Raw genomic sequence first — 20,074 nt, 5'->3', positions numbered from 1 at the left:
TTAAATTTAAAATGAATTATGCACTTATTAATGTAGTGTGACATCACAATTGATTGTTGCCAGGTCAACTGGTCCATGCTATATGTGTTCGGAACCACAATTAAAATGATCACAACAAAAATTAATGTGTTGCCATGTGCAAACCAAGCGTGAACCAGCTTAACTAAGGCCCAAAAACATTTTGTTTGGTTGTCCTGAATGGATCCACCATACTTCTTGAGCCACCCAAAACATGTTTGTTTAATTGCCATTATATAGCCACCCAAAACATTTTCTTTTAATTGGCATGTATATTGCAACATAAACTTTGATCAGCTCGTAATAGGCGGGACTCATAATATTGTGGATTGATACAGAATGGGGTACATACAGCTAGGCGCAGCACCTATGCGAACTGTGTTTTGCGTGAATGCCGTGTGCATTTGTGAATTTACGCCTGCGTAAGTTGGAACTTCATTGACTCGCGCAGTAACAAACACTGAATAATTCCCGCCTATTAAGAGCTGATCATAGTATAAATTATGCAATGTACATGTAGAATGAAAACCAAATTTTCAGGGCCCATATTCCCCATAATATCATAAGTTTCCTGCCAGTACATTGCATACATGTATGTAACCTAATTTTAAAGTGTTGTTTCAATCAATCAATCTTGCATTAACCAGGTAATATTTAGGTTAAAATGTACATCAGTGTCCAAATGAGGAAAATATGGAGGTTATCCCGAGGACAACTAAAGCATAAATTGTGCTTGTCCTCAAAACATTTTGTTTGTCCCCAAAATGTGTCATATTTAAGAAGTAAAATATAGTGGTTGTCTAGAGGATAAGTTTATGTACATCTCAATATGGTTGTCCCCAGTGATTTTTGGACAAGAGGATAAGTCCTTATTTCGAACACTGGGTTACATACATATGCAATGTTAAATTAAAAAGTAATGTTTTTTTCTCACATGAATTATACTACTAAGAGTAAAGAGTAAAATATACACCAAATTATAGTTGTTAAAATTATGACAGCATCCATGCAGTCAGACCTGACTTTCTGAGAAATTGCGATTGAGTTTCTTCAGCAGTTACATGTTGGGAAGAAAAAAAAAATCTGACCAACCGATTCTTTCTTCCACAGCAGTTTGGGTACTCAAGGGCAACCAAACAATTTTTTTGGAGGGGGGCTTGAGGTGTGATGTATTCAGTATGATGGCAAATTGATGATAATTTTCTGAATTAAATTTGAAACCTTGAAAATATTAATACACAGGTTTATAATAACTTGATTAAGAAAATATATATAAAAACATAACAAATTTTATATGTATCAAATATATAAAGATCTTGCTATTCTTTAATTTTCACAGATCCATGGATAGACATAAGGCTGGGTTGGAAAGGTTGTGTAGGCTTTGTGGGGTAACAATCAGGGATAATTGTTATGACATATGTGGGAAGGATTTGAAATCCAATGTTCCATTTTCCGATCTTATTTTGAATGTTTATTCTGTTGATGTTTCTTTCGATTCCACAGACATACACCCTTCTAGGTTTTGCAAGGGCTGTATGTGCACAATAATACACCATTCAAAAATTGCCTCCAATGAAGGTAGGAATGTTACTGTGCTCAATAAGCCACAGGTTTGGGTCCCGCATACCGATGAAGGGTGTTATGTCTGTGGAAGGTTTCGGAGGGGTTTGCAAGGGGTTAATAAAGTACATACAACGAGAAAGAGGGGAAGGAGGCATGTTCAGAAATCACCAGGTTCATCGTCTACAACAGCATCAGCAGCATCATCTTCATCACATTCAACATCGTCTTCTGTTCATTTATCACCTAGAAAAGTATTCGCTGCAGCAAGAGCTACTTCACCTAAATCCAATGAAATTGCACCTCATGTCATTTTGCAAGAAATTAATGGTATTGTACATAGGGTTTCTACATGTAGTTCATCTCAATCTGTAGGGAGTAAATTTCCAAAATCCTTGGCGGTTAACCTTGGAGTTGCAGAGTGTGTATTATTATGTAGCATGTGTGGTGGATTGTTGGATAATCCTATTGAAATGTTACCATGTCACCATACCTTTTGTAAATCATGTGTATATGAATATGTAAATAATGTAGGTTCAAGTTGTTATGTATGTTCTATGAATATTTCATCTGTTGTACTTCCTTCTCAGCATGTTTTGATGATGTTAGACAACCTGCAGGTGCACTGTCTCTACCAGGAGAGGGATGTGGCCACCTATTTGATCTACGTGATTTATGGTCACACATCTCCATATGTCCGTTCTCCATTGATCACGAACATGAAGGAGAAGGCATGGCACACTCCTTCCTCCTCGTAGAGGTAGACCTCCAGGAAGTTTAATTGACGCTCAACAGGCTGCGCAGAATGCCAGATTGCGCACAATCAAACAAAGAATCAATGACTTGCAGGCCAAGGAGATCCACGAGAGTAATGTTAGCATATGTGTAGCACTTGCTATTAACAGTTTACGAGCTGTAGGCCAGCGAAGCAAGGCAGATCTTATTGATCAGATATTTAAAGATAAGTATGGTACTTTGTCACCAATACAATGTGTGGCATATAGAGTTAATAATATGATGTCATGGCATGCATACAGAGCTTCAGCCAAAGTAGTGAATCAAGCTTTTGGAAATGTGCAGGTATTCAGGTCTGAGAGGGTCATGCGTCTGGTTGAGGCCAGGCTTCTTCCAGGCTCTGCTGTGTTTTCATTTAGTCCCCCTTCACAGAGTTTCTACTGATGTTAGTGGGGTGACAGTATTGATATATTGTCTGGGCTACCCGACACTCCCCTAATGGAACCTCATTGTCGAGGTAGACGTTGGAGACTGGACAAGGCATTGGCTTGTGCCCTTCAGGATTCAGAGGTTGATCTGTTTGCGGCTCTTGATATGAAAGGTCTGGACAAAACATCACCAGGTCCTTTCATGGTTGACATCAAATGGGGAGATGATGGCATGGGCGATGTGAAGCTGAAGAAGGGCACAGAAGCCAATGTTCCTGATAAAGTCATTCGATGTTCATTTGTCGTCCATGCAATCTCTGCCGAGGTTGAAGGGGAAGATGTTGTGGTATGGGAAGATGCTGGGAGTGGTTCATCCCTCAATTGCCGACCACTTCTCATTGCCAGAGGTGATGAGGGCAGCTTCCCATCCTCCAGCACCCTCCTTCAACCCATTTTGGCAGAGATGTCAGACATTGTGGCGTCAAAGATGACATTAGAGACTTCATTTGGTCATCGGATTTTTTCTTTTAATTTTACTGGTTGTATGTTTGACGAGAAGAGGGTTCGCCATATACAGGGTCTGGCTGGATCTGGAAGTAGATTTTTATGTACGTTGTGCGATGCCACACGGGATGTTGCAACATCGGATCCATTTGATGAAGTTGTTACCAGAAGCTATGATAGTCATCTCTCCCGTTACCTGAAACGTAAGACAAACCCAGACAATTTGTCAACAAAAGATCTGGGCGAGGTTGTGAAAGGTCAATGTGGAAAACCCTATGATGAGGCACATTTGAGCCCTACAATGGATGCACTGCATTGTCTTATTAATGTAGGTTCGAGGGTCATCAAGACTTTGTATGTATATGAATTTGCAAGGGTCTTCACCACCAAGCTTTCAGCTAAGCTGATGAAACCACACAAGACAAACTTTGATTCTGTCATCAGGGAGAACCTCCAAATATTCACCCCCCTCATGCCAAATGGTAACTACGTAAGACGGCTGACGGAGCAAAAGACAGTTGACTTTATTTTAGGCCGAGTTGATAATTCTCGCCTGGAGAGTATCCGGACATTCATCTCGACCTATAATGAAATGAAGGCTGTCTACTGTTCTAACCAGCCCCTTGCTACTTGTCCAGAGCTTTGTGCCCGATATTCACAAAACGCACAGGTTTTGACGGCGCTGATTGATACTCATTTCACATATCTGAAACCCTTCAGCAACTACTTTCATAAGATGATTGCTCATGTACCTGAATTACTCGACAGGGACAAGTCAGTTGGTAAGTTTAGTAGTTCTTCTAATGAACGGGCCAACAAAGACTCGAGGCAGTTCACACTGCGAAATTCCAGACAGACATCCCAATTTGAGATGCAGGATACACTTCGGATCCATTGGCTTTACACCAGCAGGCGGCTTCAGTCTGCTGTGTAATATTTTTGTTTTAAAAGGATGACTCCGGCAATCACAACATTATACCTTATATGTTAGAAAAATAATTATCAAGCACAAATCACTTATGGTTTTATTTAAAACAAACTCATATTGGCCATAAAAACACCTGGCTCTCAACACACGATATTCAAAATTCCTGTGCCGAAATTGTCTAGCGCAATGACGTCAGGGTTACTTGTGCTAAATTGTTGCCAGCCTTCATTGTATTACTGGGGCGTCATTGCACTAGACAATTTTGGCGCCGGGAATTGTGAATATCACGTGTTGAGAGACGCCTGTATTAATTTGTTTGTATGGTCAATATCAGTTTAGGGAGTGTTCATTAATACTTTGGTGGGGGGGGGCTTATCTTCCTCAAATTTTTTGCTCCAACTTTTTGGACCCCCCCCCCCCCTCGATGGACTGCTTAACTTTTTTGATCCCCCTCTTTTGACAGATAAAACTTCCCCCCCCCCCATTATCGTATAACAAACATTATACTCAATAGTGTTGTTTGCAGTGGTGTGGTATCTGGGTCACATGTCATTGAGGGAGGAAAATGTTTAAAACATTCCCGGTGGGAGAATTGTGCATGAAATACAAGCACAAGGAAATTTTCGTTTGATACTTAATTTAGATTGGTCCCAAATCAGGGTGTTTATCTGATTTTACAGGGATACGGTAAGTGAAATAGAGGATTTATTTGGAGGTTCATAGGCACAGCAGCATAATTTGGATCTGTGGCTATTATGATTGTACTAATGTGTGCGAACCGCACAAAAAATTGCCCATATTGAAGCTTGAATATTGAAGCTTCAAATATTGTTAAAATTGGAACAAATTTATGCAAAAAGCTAAAAATAGTAAAATGGCCAAATATGAGATATATATATGTTCACGCAAATATACACAGGGAGGCAGTTTTGGCCCTGAAGACCGTGGCACTGGGCCAGTGCACACTCGGCCCTATGGTATATCTACCCATGGGCCTATGTGTACAAAATAATTTAGCAATGAGAAATAGTAAACTGAAGTGTGCATGCAGTTTACGTGCAAAGAAATCAATTTATTTGCAATATTTTCTAGATTTAGTTGTATTTTGATCAGATTGGTACATAATCATGTTTGTAGCCTACTTTGTAGAGATATAAAATTCTATGATAAAAGTGTCATTATTTCTTAGAGGAACCGCGCTGTTGCATGTTGCTGAACATCTTTAATGTTATATTAATTAATAGATATGTGTACACTAAGTGCCATATTTTTTCAAACAAAAGCACTGAAAACCAAAACTTGTCCATGTTAAAATTGATATAGAGGGTCTCAATGCGCGTGAAGCGTGCAAAAATTGTGTGTTTTCCTACCACCTAAAACTTTTTGTTCCCCCTCTTTTAAGGTCAAAAACTTTTTTGGCTCCCTCCCTTTTTACCACCCCCACCAAAGTATTTCCGAACACCCCTTATTTCAAATAAAACCATATGTCATTTGTGGTTGATAATTAATTTTCTATCATATAAGTAGGGATGTCCACTGTCAATACATTTCCTGCTATAATGGTTTCCTACTGGGTGTGTGTGTGCACTCGCCCATGTATTGTCTATGCAAACACACCCCCTTGCACTAAGTCCAAGCCCTGATAAATGGCAACAGTACTTGTGGTCCAATTTATAGCCCTAAAACGGAGTGTTTCAAGAAATTCCTTATTCCACCAGAAAACATTAACCAAACTCTTTCCTGATTGGTCATTAAATAGAGAGGACCTTCGTTTATCAAGGGATCAACTTTTTTTAAAGAAAAAATTCATGAGATGAGAACCTGTGTATCAGGTGTTGAAACACAATTATCTCTGAATTTGGATTGATTCAGACAAGCTAACTTACATACTCATAAAATGTAACTATTTTTGAAGACAAAATGTGCAGGATGTTAAGAAATTAAAGAATAAGCCTACCAAAACCCATCTCCAATTATGCACTTCTGACTACTATGTCCATTTCATATGCTATATCCATCATGGCTTCCATGCAGTGTATTGCTCAATGTAGTAAAGATAACCTTTGAGTTGGAGCAAAATTCTCAAAATTTGTAGTAATTAATGTTACCTAACTTATGCGATGATGAAATATAATCATTTTTGAAGATAAAATGTGCTGACCTTAAAAGATTGAACAATGTTTAAGACTACCGCTATTCATTTGAAATAATGCACTTATTGTTCATCTCCTCTATGGAGATATTTTCCATGGCAGCCATCTAAAGATCATGCTTGAGGTTCCACCAAACAAACCATGGGTTTTGAGGTCTTATATTTTTTGTTGTATGTCAACAAAATCGCTTAAATTTTCATGATGATCTTATTTCATGTTGTTATAAGCAAATGTAATGTTCCAGAAAATGCTATTTAACAAATACATTAAAAACAATACCTTAAAATTGCACTTTTTAACAAGTTCTAGCAGCCCTATAATAAAACTGGAATGAAATGTCCGATTAGGATTATTTAAACGCCAAAATGTTTCTTTCACCAATTTCCAGCCAATAAGTTCTGAATAAATTTAAAAGTACTTCAATTTTGAGTGGACATGCCTAATATAAGGCATGATGTTGTGATTGCCGGAGACATCCTTTAAGATGAGTATCCATATGGAGGGAGTGAGCTGATTCTGATATCTATAAACAGCTTTGCGGTGATCTTGATGGAATGGTGCATTATTACTGATGATCTGGAATCATATTCTGCTTTGTCCAATGAATCGTACCTCAATCTTAATCCTGTAGTTAGCACTAACTCGCAATAAAAGTAAAATTGCACTATTTGGCCAAATTTTTGACATGGGCCACTGGCCAAAAACATGAATTTTTAGGCTGTTTTCACATGCTGTGACAATCAAACCTAAAGACTCATACAAAGTGTAATCGATTTGTGGATTGTAAATTTTAAAAGTAGAACAAAGTCTAATATCTATTTGTGGATTTTAAACATTTTATTTTCTTTTATAACCATTCATTAAAGTTATTCTAAGAAGTTAAAATTAGATGAAAATCTTGCCAAATGCCTAGTGTCAAATATGACTAATGTAAGAAAACATACAAAATGCATGGTTTGGCCTTAGGTTTACAAAAATGTTTGTTTAGCGTAACATTAAAAGAAATTAGGGGATTATATTATTTTTTGTTTTTTTTTTTTGGACACACGCTTTTTAAGCTGTTGCGATGGTTAGGGCGCGAGCTTCATGATCGGAAGGTTGCGGGTTCGAGCCCCACTACGGCCAGTGTGTTGCGTCTTTGAGCAAGATAGCTTAATTCCCAATTGCTTCACTCCACACAGGTGTAAAATGGGGAGCTGTTGGGGTAATCACAATCTAAGTCGCTGAGAGTACCTGCGCATCAGTTGCGGACTTGGTGAAGCGGAAATGATTCTGATATATCCTAATGGCAGCGGAATAATTGTTGAAGTGTGCTGATAATTAGGCCATGCCTAGCTGAAGCGCACGTTAAATCAAACAACATTTATTTATTTTTTTTTATTTTTAAAGGCCATGGAACTTTTTTTTCTTGTTTATAAATTGTTTAATAATTTTCTTTTCTTTTTTGTTTTTTGCAAAAAAAGAAGAAAAAGAGAGAAAAAGTCTGGTATCGGGCCAGTCGGGTTACACCAATCAAATTATTTTTAGGCCTTATTTCAAGAAAGTGATCAAATATTAAAATTGTGCTTTTATTGCTAGTTAGTGTTTATTAAAAGATTAAGGGATCTAAAATGAGCGTTTATTATGCGTTTCGACAGTATTTTTTGTGGGACATGAGAGCACCTCGGACCTATCGAATTGCATTCTGAATACGAAGCATGTCTTTCTGATATCAAATAATTTTCATTTTTGAAAATCACAATATAATTCAAATTTTATGACAAATTATAAAAAATTGATATTTTTCAAATGTTTGATATATAACAGTCCTCGAAGTAAATTATATAAATCTAATGATATATTCTTAAAGTGTATGTAGCAGGAGGAAAAGCCGACGGTCAATTGAAAATTTTGACCTTTCATATTGAAGATATGGATTTTTTTCCCAAAAGACCTAATTTTTTTTTTGTGTTTTGGGGAAAAAATCCATATCTTCAATACGAAAGGTCAAATTTTTCAATTGATCGTCGGCTTTTCATCCCACCTACATATACACTTTAAGTATAAATCATCAGATTTATAAAGTTTACTTCAAGTACTGTTAAATATCAAAAATATCAATTTGATTTGCCATAAAATGTGTATTAAATTGCGAATTTCAAAAAATCCAAATTATTTGATATCAGAATGACATTCTTCGTATTCAGAATGCAATTCGATATGTCTGATGTGCTCTGATGTCCCAAAATAAATACTGTCCAAACGTTCATACCCCAGCCCTTAAGATTGCACAATATTTCATTTTGCATAAAAGATATTGAAATTTAGTGCTGTATTTTTCAAAGAACTTGGTTTGGGAGTAGTTAGCAGAATGGTTTCTTGGATAGTACCAACAAGGTTTCTCTCCTGTGTGAATAGTTTCATGCTCGTGCATAGACACAATAATATTTCATGACAACACATACAATCATGTACCTATATTTTTGAGGTTTGTCTCTTGTGTGAATCATTACATGGTCCTGATTGACAGAATCATATTTCATAACAACACATACAATCATGTACCTACATGTATATTTTTGAGGTTTCTCTCCTATGTGAATCATTACATGGTCCTGATTGACAGAATCATATTTCATAACAACACCTACAATCATGTACCTACATGTATATTTTTGAGGTTTGTCTCCTGTGTGAATCATTACATGGTCCTGATTGACAGAATCATATTTCATGACAACACATACAATCATGTACCTATATTTTTGAGGTTTCTCTCCTATGTGAATCATTACATGGTCCTGATTGACAGAATCATATTTTATGACAACACATACAATCATGTACCTACATTTATGAGGTTTCTCTTTTGTGTGTGAATCCTTTCATGGTCTTGATTAGCGGAAAGATATTTTATGACAATCTACATTTATGAGGTTTCTCTTTGTGTGTGAATCCTTTCATGGTCCTGATTGGCGGAATGATATTTTATGACAATCTACATTTTTGAGGTTTCTCTCCTGTGTGTGAATCCTTTCATGGTCCTGATTGACGGAATGACATTTTATGACAATCTACATTTATGAGGTTTCTCTCCTGTGTGTGAATCCTTTCATGGTCCTGATTGGTGGAATGATATTTTATGACAATCTACATTTATGAGTTTCTCTTTGTGTGTGAATCCTTTCATGGTCCTGATTGGTGGAATGATATTTTATGACAATCTACATTTATGAGGTTTCTCTTTTGTGTGTGAATCCTTTCATGGTCCTGATTGGTGGAATGACATTTTATGACAATCTACATTTATGAGGTTTCTCTCCTGTGTGTGAATCCTTTCATTGGTGGAATGATATTTTATGACAATCTACATTTATGAAGTTTCTCTTTGTGTGTGAATCCTTTCATGGTCCTGACTGGTGGAATGATATTTTATGACAATCTACATTTATGAGGTTTCTCTCCTGTGTGTGAATCCTTTCATGGTCTGATTGGCGGAATGATATTTTATGACAATCTACTGAGGTTTCTCTTTTTGTGTGAGTCCTTTCATGGTCCTGATTGACGGAATGACATTTTATGACAATCTACATTTATGAGGTTTCTCTCCTGTGTGTGAATCCTTTCATGGTCCTGATTGGTGGAATGATATTTTATGACAATCTACATTTATGAAGTTTTCTTTGTGTGTGAATCCTTTCATGGTCCTGACTGGTGGAATGATATTTTATGACAATCCACATTTTTGAGGTTTCTCTTTTGTGTGTGAATCCTTTCATGGTCCTGATTGGTGGAATGACATTTTATGACAATCTACATTTATGAGGTTTCTCTCCTGTGTGTGAATCCTTTCATGGTCCTGATTGGTGGAATGATATTTTATGACAATCTACATTTATGAAGTTTTCTCTTTTGTGTGAATCCTTTCATGGTCCTGACTGGTGGAATGATATTTTATGACAATCGACATTTATGAGGTTTCTCTTTTGTGTGTGAATCCTTTCATGGTCCTGATTGGCGGAATGATATTTTATGACAATCTACATTTATGAGGTTTCTCTTTGTGTGTGAGTCCTTTCATGGTCCTGATTGACGGAATGACATTTTATGACAATCTACATTTATGAGGTTTCTCTTTTATGTGTGAATCCTTTCATGGTCCTGATTAGCGGAATGACATTTTATGACAATCTACATTTATGAGGTTTTTCTCCTGTGTGTGAATCCTTTCATGGTCTTGATATTCACCTGACTGACTGATTTTTTTACAATAACGACATTAACATATGTGAGGTATCCCTCCTGTATGATCCATTTTGTACAAGATTTCAACAACATGTCACTTTGTGATTTTTTAAAAATATCATGAACTCTCTGACCTGAAGAACTGCTCTTGAAACTGTTATCTGGTTTTGTGTCTATGCTTTTTATTATCTATGTATACACTACTTAGGCTGAAGTATTATATGAAAAGTAAGCATGCATTGTACAGTAAATATAGTAAATATTGTACAGTAAATAAATGTTTGTATAAATTAAATATGAAAGCCACCACACATGCTATAGTACATGTATAGTATAAATGTTATAATCAAGGCTCTTCATTCACAACCTGAGGTTTCTCTCCTGTGTGAATCTGTTCATGTTCCTGATTGATGGAATGATTTGTAACCAGGAGGGAGCACTTGTATTTCATGGTGGACACCATGCTCATGAACAAAAAAGTAAAAGGGTAGTTTTTCAGCATTGGGCAAGTACACCGATGTACCTGTTTAGGGTGTAAAAAATCCCAAAAATCAGAAGAAAGGGTATACTTTTCCTAGCATGATACTTGCTTAGGGTACCAAAGTTTAATGGCAAAATATAAAAAAGGGTAAAGAAGGCTGTGCAGAACACATCGTAGGGTAAACCATTAAGAAACATCAAACTACTAATATTAAACAAGAACCTGTACATGAATTTTTACTTTCTTAGTGTTAAAAAAATGGCAAAATACTTGTTTAGGGTATGTTTTGCACACACTGAGTACGGTAGTACTTGTTTAGGGTGTGTTTCGAGAGTCCATACATGAGCATGGTGTCCATCACATAATGTAAGTGCCCCCCCCCTCCCAGGTTTGAAACAATAACTACATTTATGAGATTTCTCTCCTGTATGAATCATTTCACTTTCAAGCATTGCATTTGTAGATTTGTAATACAAGATCATCCAGAAACTGAAAAGCGCACATTCCAAAAGTTTGTTCGGTTAATATAAGGCGTAAAAAGAAGACACAGTATATTGATATAGAATGGCACGCATGCAGTTGGGCGCAATGCTTACACTAGTTGTGCGTTGCTTTTAATTCGTGACTGGTGCACGATTATGTGAATTTACGCAAGCGTGAGTTGGGACTTTATTTACACGCACAGTAACAAAAGCTGAATAATTTCTGCCTTATATAAGCCGAACAAACTTTGAATTTGTAATCTAAGGTCATCCAGAAACTGGAAAGCACACATTGCTAGATTTGTAATACAAGTTGATCCAGAAACTGGAAAGCACACATTGCTAGATTTGTAATACAAGTTGATCCAGAAACTGGAAAGCACACATTGCTAGATTTGTAATACAAGTTGATCCAGAAACTGGAAACAGAGCTGCCAACTCTCCCTCTTTTCGCAGGAGACTCCCTACTTTTAAACCTTCAGAACCCTTGGTCATCTCCCTGAAAAGGAAATGGTTTCGTCCATTAAGATGTACACAATTTGACAAATCTCCCTGATTGCAACAGGAAATCTCCCTTTTTTCAAGATTCCAATGTTGGCAGCTCTGCTGGAAAGCACACATTGCTAGATTTGTAATACAAGTTGATCCAGAAACTGGAAAGCACATTGCTAGATTTGTAATACAAGTTGATCCAGAAACTGGAAAGCGCACATTGCTAGATTTGTAATACAAGTTGATTCAGAAACTGGAAAGCACACATTGCTAGATTTGTAATACAAGTTGATCCAGAAACTGGAAAGCACACATTGCTAGATTTGTAATACAAGTTGATCCAGAAACTGGAAAGCACACATTGCTAGATTTGTAATACAAGTTGATTCAGAAACTGGAAAGCGCACATTGCTAGATTTGTAATACAAGTTGATTCAGAAACTGGAAAGCACACATTGCTAGATTTGTAATACAAGTTGATTCAGAAACTGGAAAGCACATATTGCTAGGTTTGGTACAAGTGCATGCAGGGAAACCTGATGCATGTTGCTGACAAAACATGCACAAAAATGCATTCAGCATTCAGCAATAAAAATTATATATTTGCATTCGGGATGCACGAACACGCATTAGCAGGAGCCCTGATTATAATTATAATTATACATGTATCTTTCAATATCAATTCCATACCATTGTCTTACTCTTAATTAAAATGTTCTAATATTAAATGCAAAGATTCAAATGTAAAGCAAATAGCTGTTTGGGCCAGTTTTTGGTCTGGTTGAAACTGGCAAAATGGAACAAAACTCATACATACAGTGTAGTCACTCAAATATTAGAAAGCAACAGAGAAAGCACATTACCAGTAACGCATTTAAGTTGTAAGGAATCTTTCAACATATTGTTGTCTCATAAAGTCAGTTTTGAATGAGATATATATGGCACATTTCATAGTTATGCACTAGTGAGCAATGAAAACACATGCCTTTTAAAGTTGCTTGTTAAATATAAAATCTGGCCTTGTTACCCTGAGGCAAATTATTTTTGTAACTTAATAATTTGTTTTGAGATGAAAAACTGATCTATAAATCACTTATGATGACTTTTTTATGATCAACTTATGATCACTTTTTTAATTTGTGCCAGCAAAACTGTTTTTGCCAGGTGATTAAACTCAAATTTTTTTTCCACATGTGTCATGGAAAAATAATCATTTCTTTAAAGCCACAATGTACAATTGTGTTATTCTTTGCTCAAAAAGGTGAAATAATATTTGTTCATTTTATGCTGTAATAACTAGGCTAAGTAAAAGAAACCCTAATGGCTAGGCTATTTTATTTTAGCCATTTAACATGGAGTGCTATGGGGGACTTATGAGTGAATAAAACGTATGACAAATTGCTCTGTTGACCTGATAAACAACAAATGTGGCTAATTCCATTTAGGTGGTAAGTTGGCACATGAATAAAGATTACACAAATATACCAAATTATCAGGTTTGAAACAAATTAACCAATTTCATATAATAAAATTGTACATTAGGGCTCAAGGCGTTTATAGCTAGAGTAATTTACCACTGAAAGCCATGGCGGGGCCATTCTAAATCATCTGCACGGCACGACTTGCAGTGGTAGATAGCCTTCTCAAGTTGCTCATTTGACTTATTATGAAAAGGATCTTGCCGGTGATTTTCACACACTAAATGTTTAAATTCCAAACATAAATCACACTCTATACTTAACTCTAGATCATACAAAGAATCATCTACATTTCGCTTCCTAGGTTCAACATGAAGAATACATGGATTACAACAGAAAATTTCCCTCTGCTCCCTGACTGGCCCGTCCTCTTCATCTGCATTTCCAACTCCCCCAACTGCACCTAGCTGTTCCTCTTCTTCTTCCTCTTCTTCCTCCTCCTCTTCTTCCTCCTCTTCTTCCACCTCCTCTTCCTCAACATCTTCCCCTCCTTGAATAATTTCTTCACCTCCCTCATCATGTCTTTCACTAAATATCTTTACAATTTTTTTCACCCCGCCCACCTTCCTAACCACAACAATACCCACCCCGCTCTGTGTTCCCCCAAAAGCAAATTCCCCAATAAAGCTTGAATGTATTTCTTTTGAACTTAAAGTACATAAAACCAGATCAAAAATATACAATTTGCTGTTTGGTTTTTGATTGTGGATACCACCAAAGAAAATGAGAGAATTGGGCAAAATATTGGACAAACAAACGCCTCCATACATACAAAATGAATCACTTCGTAACTGAAGTTTTTGGGTGCCCAAATGAAATGAATAAATAGTGTTGAACTGAATAACTGCAGTACCCTCAAACTTTATAAAAAAAAAATATAAAGGGTATCCAAGTCAGCGAAATAAAAGCAATGATGAAAAACACGGGGTTCAATACCAAAATCATACGGTGATAGTGTCCATGATGAAGAGTCAATGTTGAAAATATAATTATCAGAACATAATGTAGTCTTCCAGAAGAACTCAGTAGAATGAAAATGATGCGTTGCTCCACCAAACAAAAATAAGTTGTTGCCACTCAGTAACGTAAATGAAGAACCAAAACGAGGTGATGGATGAACAGAACCCGGTGGAGACTGTGATGTGGATGTAAATAAAAAGTGTATAATGTAAATCATATATAATGATGGTATGGCAAATGATACATGTATGAGAAACAAATAGAGAAAAAGAGATAGATGTATTTGTAAATGTCACTAGGGCTTATTTTGATAAATGAATTTGTGCCCGTACACTACGAATGAGCCGCAAAGTCAGCAAATTGTATTCTGAGTTACAGTGTAAAATGGTGTGAAGGTCGTATTCACAAGTACCTCAATTTGGTGCGACAAGTATCTCAACCAATCAATAATCCTATTGCTGAAGAGGATAATAAGCTTCTATCTATTTCTATAGAATATTTCAATAATTTAGGCTAAATCCTGTTCAAGTGGTGGGTAACAAAGGATTGTATTTTGTCGAAGTATGTATAACCAACAATTAACAATGAGAGGACATTCCTGAACCTTGTTGACTTGGGGATGATTTGAAATGACCGCCAGTTATGACTGTTTGATATCTATGACCAGAAATGTGGAAAAAGAGACCAAAAAAAAGACCAAAAAAGGTACCATTTTGTTGAAGCAGCAGAGTTCAACAAACCATAACCCAGCTTCTGGATATCTTTTTAAATCAAATGATATACCATTTTAAAGCTTATGATATATATTTTCTAAACATGACAACAAAATTGACCGGGCTGACATTACGGATGATTTGTGGTGTACAGGCACATTTATAAAATTGAGTGCAAGGTGACATTTACAATTTTTAAAATCACAGCATGCCAAATTACATGTATGGTGCTGGACCACCAATATTGTTTGTAGATAATAATGTACATTGGATTTCATTGTTGCTATTCATTGCAGCTCGGTGTCATTACTGCATTGGGTATTTGTATAGTTTCATTGTAGTAGCTAGTAGCTGAATATGTTTACACTAAAATGTTGATGTGTGCAATGCACACATAATTGCTTGGCCAGAGCAATTGTTGTAACCAATTATATGTATATAAAATAAGATTCATCTCATCTCCGCTATCAGGGACTGTTTTTTGACATTTACAGTAGAACATAAAATAGCTCTTCTGGAGCTTTCAATGAGAACTGTTTAGAGCATTTACAATAGAATGTAAGGAGAGAATGGACAACTTTGGAGAGCTAAAATCACTCTCCTATATCAGATTTTAAAAGCAGTCCCTGCACTATGTTTTCATGTCATGAATGGACCTCAATACTGTGAAGTGTGTACTGTGCCGAGGATTTTTCATTATGCAACCGACATGCTTTGAATCAAAGTGTGCATTTTTGGCACTCTGTGTCTACTGCATTGTTATGCATGTTTAGTACTACATGAGCAACATTCAAGTTTCAGACTTTCTTTTCGGAACTATCTTTTGATTTAATGCTGCCAGTGCAGTTGGGACTCCATGAAAATATGGAATGAAAACATTTGGTTGATTTGTCAGAGCATAATTTAGACAGGAAATTTTTGGTTTAATCTCTTTACAAACTTTACAAAGTACACAATGCACCATTATTATAAAATTGGTGTACTGGGATTGCACTGGTTGTTGGAAATTCTACGGTTAATTTTTACACAGGTTACAAATGATACAATACAGTGTACAATCTGCCAGGCATATTCAAATAGCTAACAATTCACAGTACTTGTAACACTGGTGATTGCATGATGACTGAACAAATTGAAAATCTTCTCAGTTGTACAAAATGTACATAAACAACAACATGATTATAATTTAGTCAAGAGTAATGTCTGATGTGCATATGATGAGCAAATAAATGTGTACTTTGTCTGAAAACCTAGCGACTCAAACCATCAAGTGTCGTTTGTTTATTAAGTATAACGATGTCTCATTTTTCTTTAAGTGCAATGACATTAAATGTACCATGTATGGGTACATTCAAGCCGATAAGATTGCAATTGACAAGAAAGTAGCTCCATCTCAAACTGAAAATTTGTCACTTTGTGTTACTTTTCCACACCTAGGTGAGAATGACATATTGCTGCATGCTGCAACTGCATTTTATTTTATTGACAAATTTTAGTTACATTATTCTTTTATACCTTAATGAACTGAAATAAGAGTTGCTTTCTTGACTCGCAAACAAAAGTGAAATCAGCACTTGGTTTTCCTGTTGGTAGTTTCCCCCCAAACATGTATGCCCTGGTCCCTGTTGCATCTGTTTCAACTGTTCAAAAAGAAAACAAACATAATATGATAAATAAAAACATGTAGGATGGATGGGTACTCACTGTTGTAGGACCAAGGGTTGGAGTATTTACATGCCATTCTCTCCTGAAGCATGCACCTATCTCATTCTAGTCCTATCCGCTGTCCTACATATTCCTCCATTAGTATATCTTGCTGGGGTGGGACTGGAATCACTGGATCGGGCTTGTCTCTACATCTATCTTCATAGAATAAATAAAGGAATCTTGCCATGCTGTAGCGTGGTAGTCATATCCTCGAAAATTGGATCCTATACTGCCAAGTTCTTAACGATGTTTTTTTCATGAACCAGTGATTAACTGCACTGAATGTGGTATATTATGATCAGTTGATCACCCACAACCAATGACCAGTTCACCAATGGCACTGAAAATTGAAAAGGAACTCTTGTCTGGTACATGACACTTGCTTCAAGTTCTTGATTTTGTAGAAATCCTACAAACAAATCAAACTAAGAAATATCTTCAACAACATGACTATACAGGGTGAGTAAAAACAAGTGCAATAGAGAAAAGAATCCATTTTTATTTAAAAACCGAATTGAATCTTTTAGGTTTTAAAACACTGTATACATTACATATCCATTAGAGATCATGTGTGAAAAAATCAAGGAATTAGCATATTTACTGTTTTGTTTTTATGACACATTTAATAGCGATACCCAATTTTAATGTTTGTACAAGAGACATCTAAAATTTGAATGTCAGCCCACTCTGTGTAAGGTAGATTTGGAACAACTGCCATTTTCGTAACCTCATTTGCATAGAATAAAATGAAGCACCCCAATTGTTATAGTCCTTGGTCTTGTTTAAGGAGAAGAAACATTATTTGATGTTATTTTCATTTCCGATGTTGATTCTCAAACAAAAAAATATAAATTTGTAGGCAGGTTTTTCAAATGAAATGCGCGCAAATTGAAGTGGAATGAATAACCAAATATCAAGTAAGTTGGACATATTGGGGTTAAAAAACTGCAGTTAGAGTCGAGCGAGGTATGAAGGACTTAAAGTCATTTTAGAAAGTTTGTTTGAACAGAAAAAAATAAAAAGTATGGTAACCCAAAAATCAACCTTATTTAAGTTAAAGTTTCAGAGCTGGTGCTTTTATCATGCATTGTGTGCTCTCATTCAAAATGTACATGGTACCTCGTGGACAAATAATGAAATTGGGTATCGCAGCAAAAGGACCTGCAAAAATTAAACGGTAGTAGCGAGTCACCTCATTTGTTCACAGAAGGTGACTATTTAGTGTGGGCTGTGTGGCATTTATAAAAACTTTCAATACTGGTAATGGGAAAGTTCAACTTGGTTCTTACATAAATCGTGATTATTTGCTCTATTGCACTTTATTTGACTCGCCCTGTATGTGAGTTTTTGCCAGTTTAAAACAGGCAAAAACTGGGCAAAACATGTTTTTGCCATTTGTTGCCACTGGCAATGGGAAAAATCAAACCCTGATTAAAACATTAAATAATGACCCAACCACAAGAAAAGTATAGGCCTACATTTTCTGAAAGGAAATTGCATGAGGAATCTGAATATTGAAAATTCTAATTCTAAAAATTGTTGGCGATAAATATAAACCATTTAAAGCCAAAAGCTGCCAAAAATCATTTTCAAATAAACTTATTTTTGGAGCACCCTGTATAATCACATGTTTACTAATGTACAATTTATTTGAGTAGCTTAAAGGAGGATTTTGTGATCCTAGCATCCTCTTTTCATGACATTTTCAGTTGATTCCGATTTTGTGTTTGCGAGTTATGCATGATTTATGTGTATTACACTGCTCCATAGACAATGTGTTGTAATTTCGTTCTGGTATACCAGAACGAAATTCAAATTTCATGATATCTTTGCAAAACTAATTAATCCGCAAGAAATATTTTGTATATATACATTATGTAGCCATCAGAGGTTTCGAGTGATATAAAAATCTCAACCTTTTTTTAGAAAAATGGGGGGGTGATGACTGATGATGCTGTGGATCACAAAATGCCCTTTTAATTGTTAAGCATACATGAATTGAAAGCATATTCTCCAAATTGCTAGTATTACCAGTATTACAAAAAGTACACATGCATGTTTCTGTAAATTTAAATTGGTGTTAATTATTACATTACCGGTATAAATTAAAAGATAAATTTGTTGTTAATTTTGAACATGTAATGGAAAATGTGCCCACCGAATGACATGCGACCAAATGCATGTGTTTCAGGTCGCTAATTAATAAAACCCACTTGAGAACACATAATCAGAGTTCATTCCTAATGCATTTTTCATACACTTAATCGCTTTTGCAGAACAACCAAATCGCAGTGTACGTACCAAATTGCAGATCTTAAAAATTTGCACATTGAGCAAGCACACGATTCACTGTTTTGCAAAAGCAACTGGTATTCATGTAGACCGACACCTTCAGTTGGTCAACGTTCACAAACAAAAACAACAATATTACTAAGGCTGCGCTTTGCCTTTGTGGGGATTATATTATACCGCCGTTCCGGTACTTACTTTTGGGCCTCCATGATTTTATGATATAATATGTTGTCTGCGGACAAGCTTCGAACTGCACTTTTACAGATAATTGAATGGTCGGCATTCCTTTACTTTAGGCGGTTTTATTTTACATGTAATAGCTGCCTTCTGCACTGGTTAGTGGTTATACTTCCACAAAAAGGCAGCTATAATATGTAAAAATAAAAACCCTAAAGAACCGCCAAATGGTCAATCAATGTGTATAAACAAAATAACAAATAATAAGGGCCTCCCTCACAAAAAGATTGAGAAAGTTTTGACGATGATTTTACTTCAGTTCATGACCATGATCAGAGAGTCCGACTTCATCTGCATTTGCATTTGGCATGTCAATCAATTGCCAATTGCTCATAACTAAAATCATTAAAATCAAATTAGACTGACAATATCAATGAATATAGATTAAGTTCAACCTATATATTACAACACTAAACTAACGCAATGTACATGATGTATAAAAAGTAGTAAGCTTACGTACCTGCCATATGTGCATTGGGGTCTGGATAAGCACTCTCTTTTGCAAGCTGCATTAGCGGCTTCATTCTCTTTCCATCCCACCGCCACGATGATGTTGGGCATTTTGAACTTGACCATTCGTCCCCTCAATACAAATAGAGATGATTATTAATCATAAAGGGGACGAACGGTCTGGTGGGATGGAAAATGAGGGTTTTTCACCTCCCATTAACTCCAACAT

General features: G+C 36.1%; 1 protein-coding gene and 1 long non-coding RNA gene across 2 annotated transcripts; one reads left to right on the top strand and one right to left on the bottom strand.

The window, feature by feature from the left end:
* The first annotated feature begins 2,814 nt into the window (after nt 1-2,814).
* On the top strand, nt 2,815-4,182 carry LOC140172755 (V(D)J recombination-activating protein 1-like). Its single transcript, XM_072195885.1, has one exon. It carries the CDS (start codon nt 2,815-2,817, stop codon nt 4,180-4,182), a length of 1,368 nt encoding a protein of 455 aa, XP_072051986.1.
* A 10,196-nt stretch (nt 4,183-14,378) lies between these two features.
* Nucleotides 14,379-19,963, bottom strand: LOC140136637 (uncharacterized). The gene is made up of 3 exons (XR_011856714.1): nt 19,856-19,963; nt 16,675-16,799; nt 14,379-14,621 (listed from the first exon to the last, which is right to left on the bottom strand). It is a non-coding gene; the product is annotated as an uncharacterized lncRNA (long non-coding RNA).
* Nucleotides 19,964-20,074: the final 111 nt, after the last annotated feature.

This window comes from Amphiura filiformis, chromosome 16 (genome assembly GCF_039555335.1).
Source record: "Amphiura filiformis chromosome 16, Afil_fr2py, whole genome shotgun sequence".
Taxonomy (NCBI): Eukaryota; Metazoa; Echinodermata; class Ophiuroidea; order Amphilepidida; family Amphiuridae; genus Amphiura; species Amphiura filiformis.
The sequence above is the reverse complement of the archived record's forward strand: the minus strand, read 5'-3'. Positions and strand labels throughout refer to the sequence as shown.

What these genes read in the sequence shown, in the direction of transcription:
- LOC140172755 (XM_072195885.1), top strand. Translation starts at nt 2,815, where the DNA reads ATGGAACCTCATTGTCGAGGTAGACGTTGGAGACTGGACAAGGCATTG.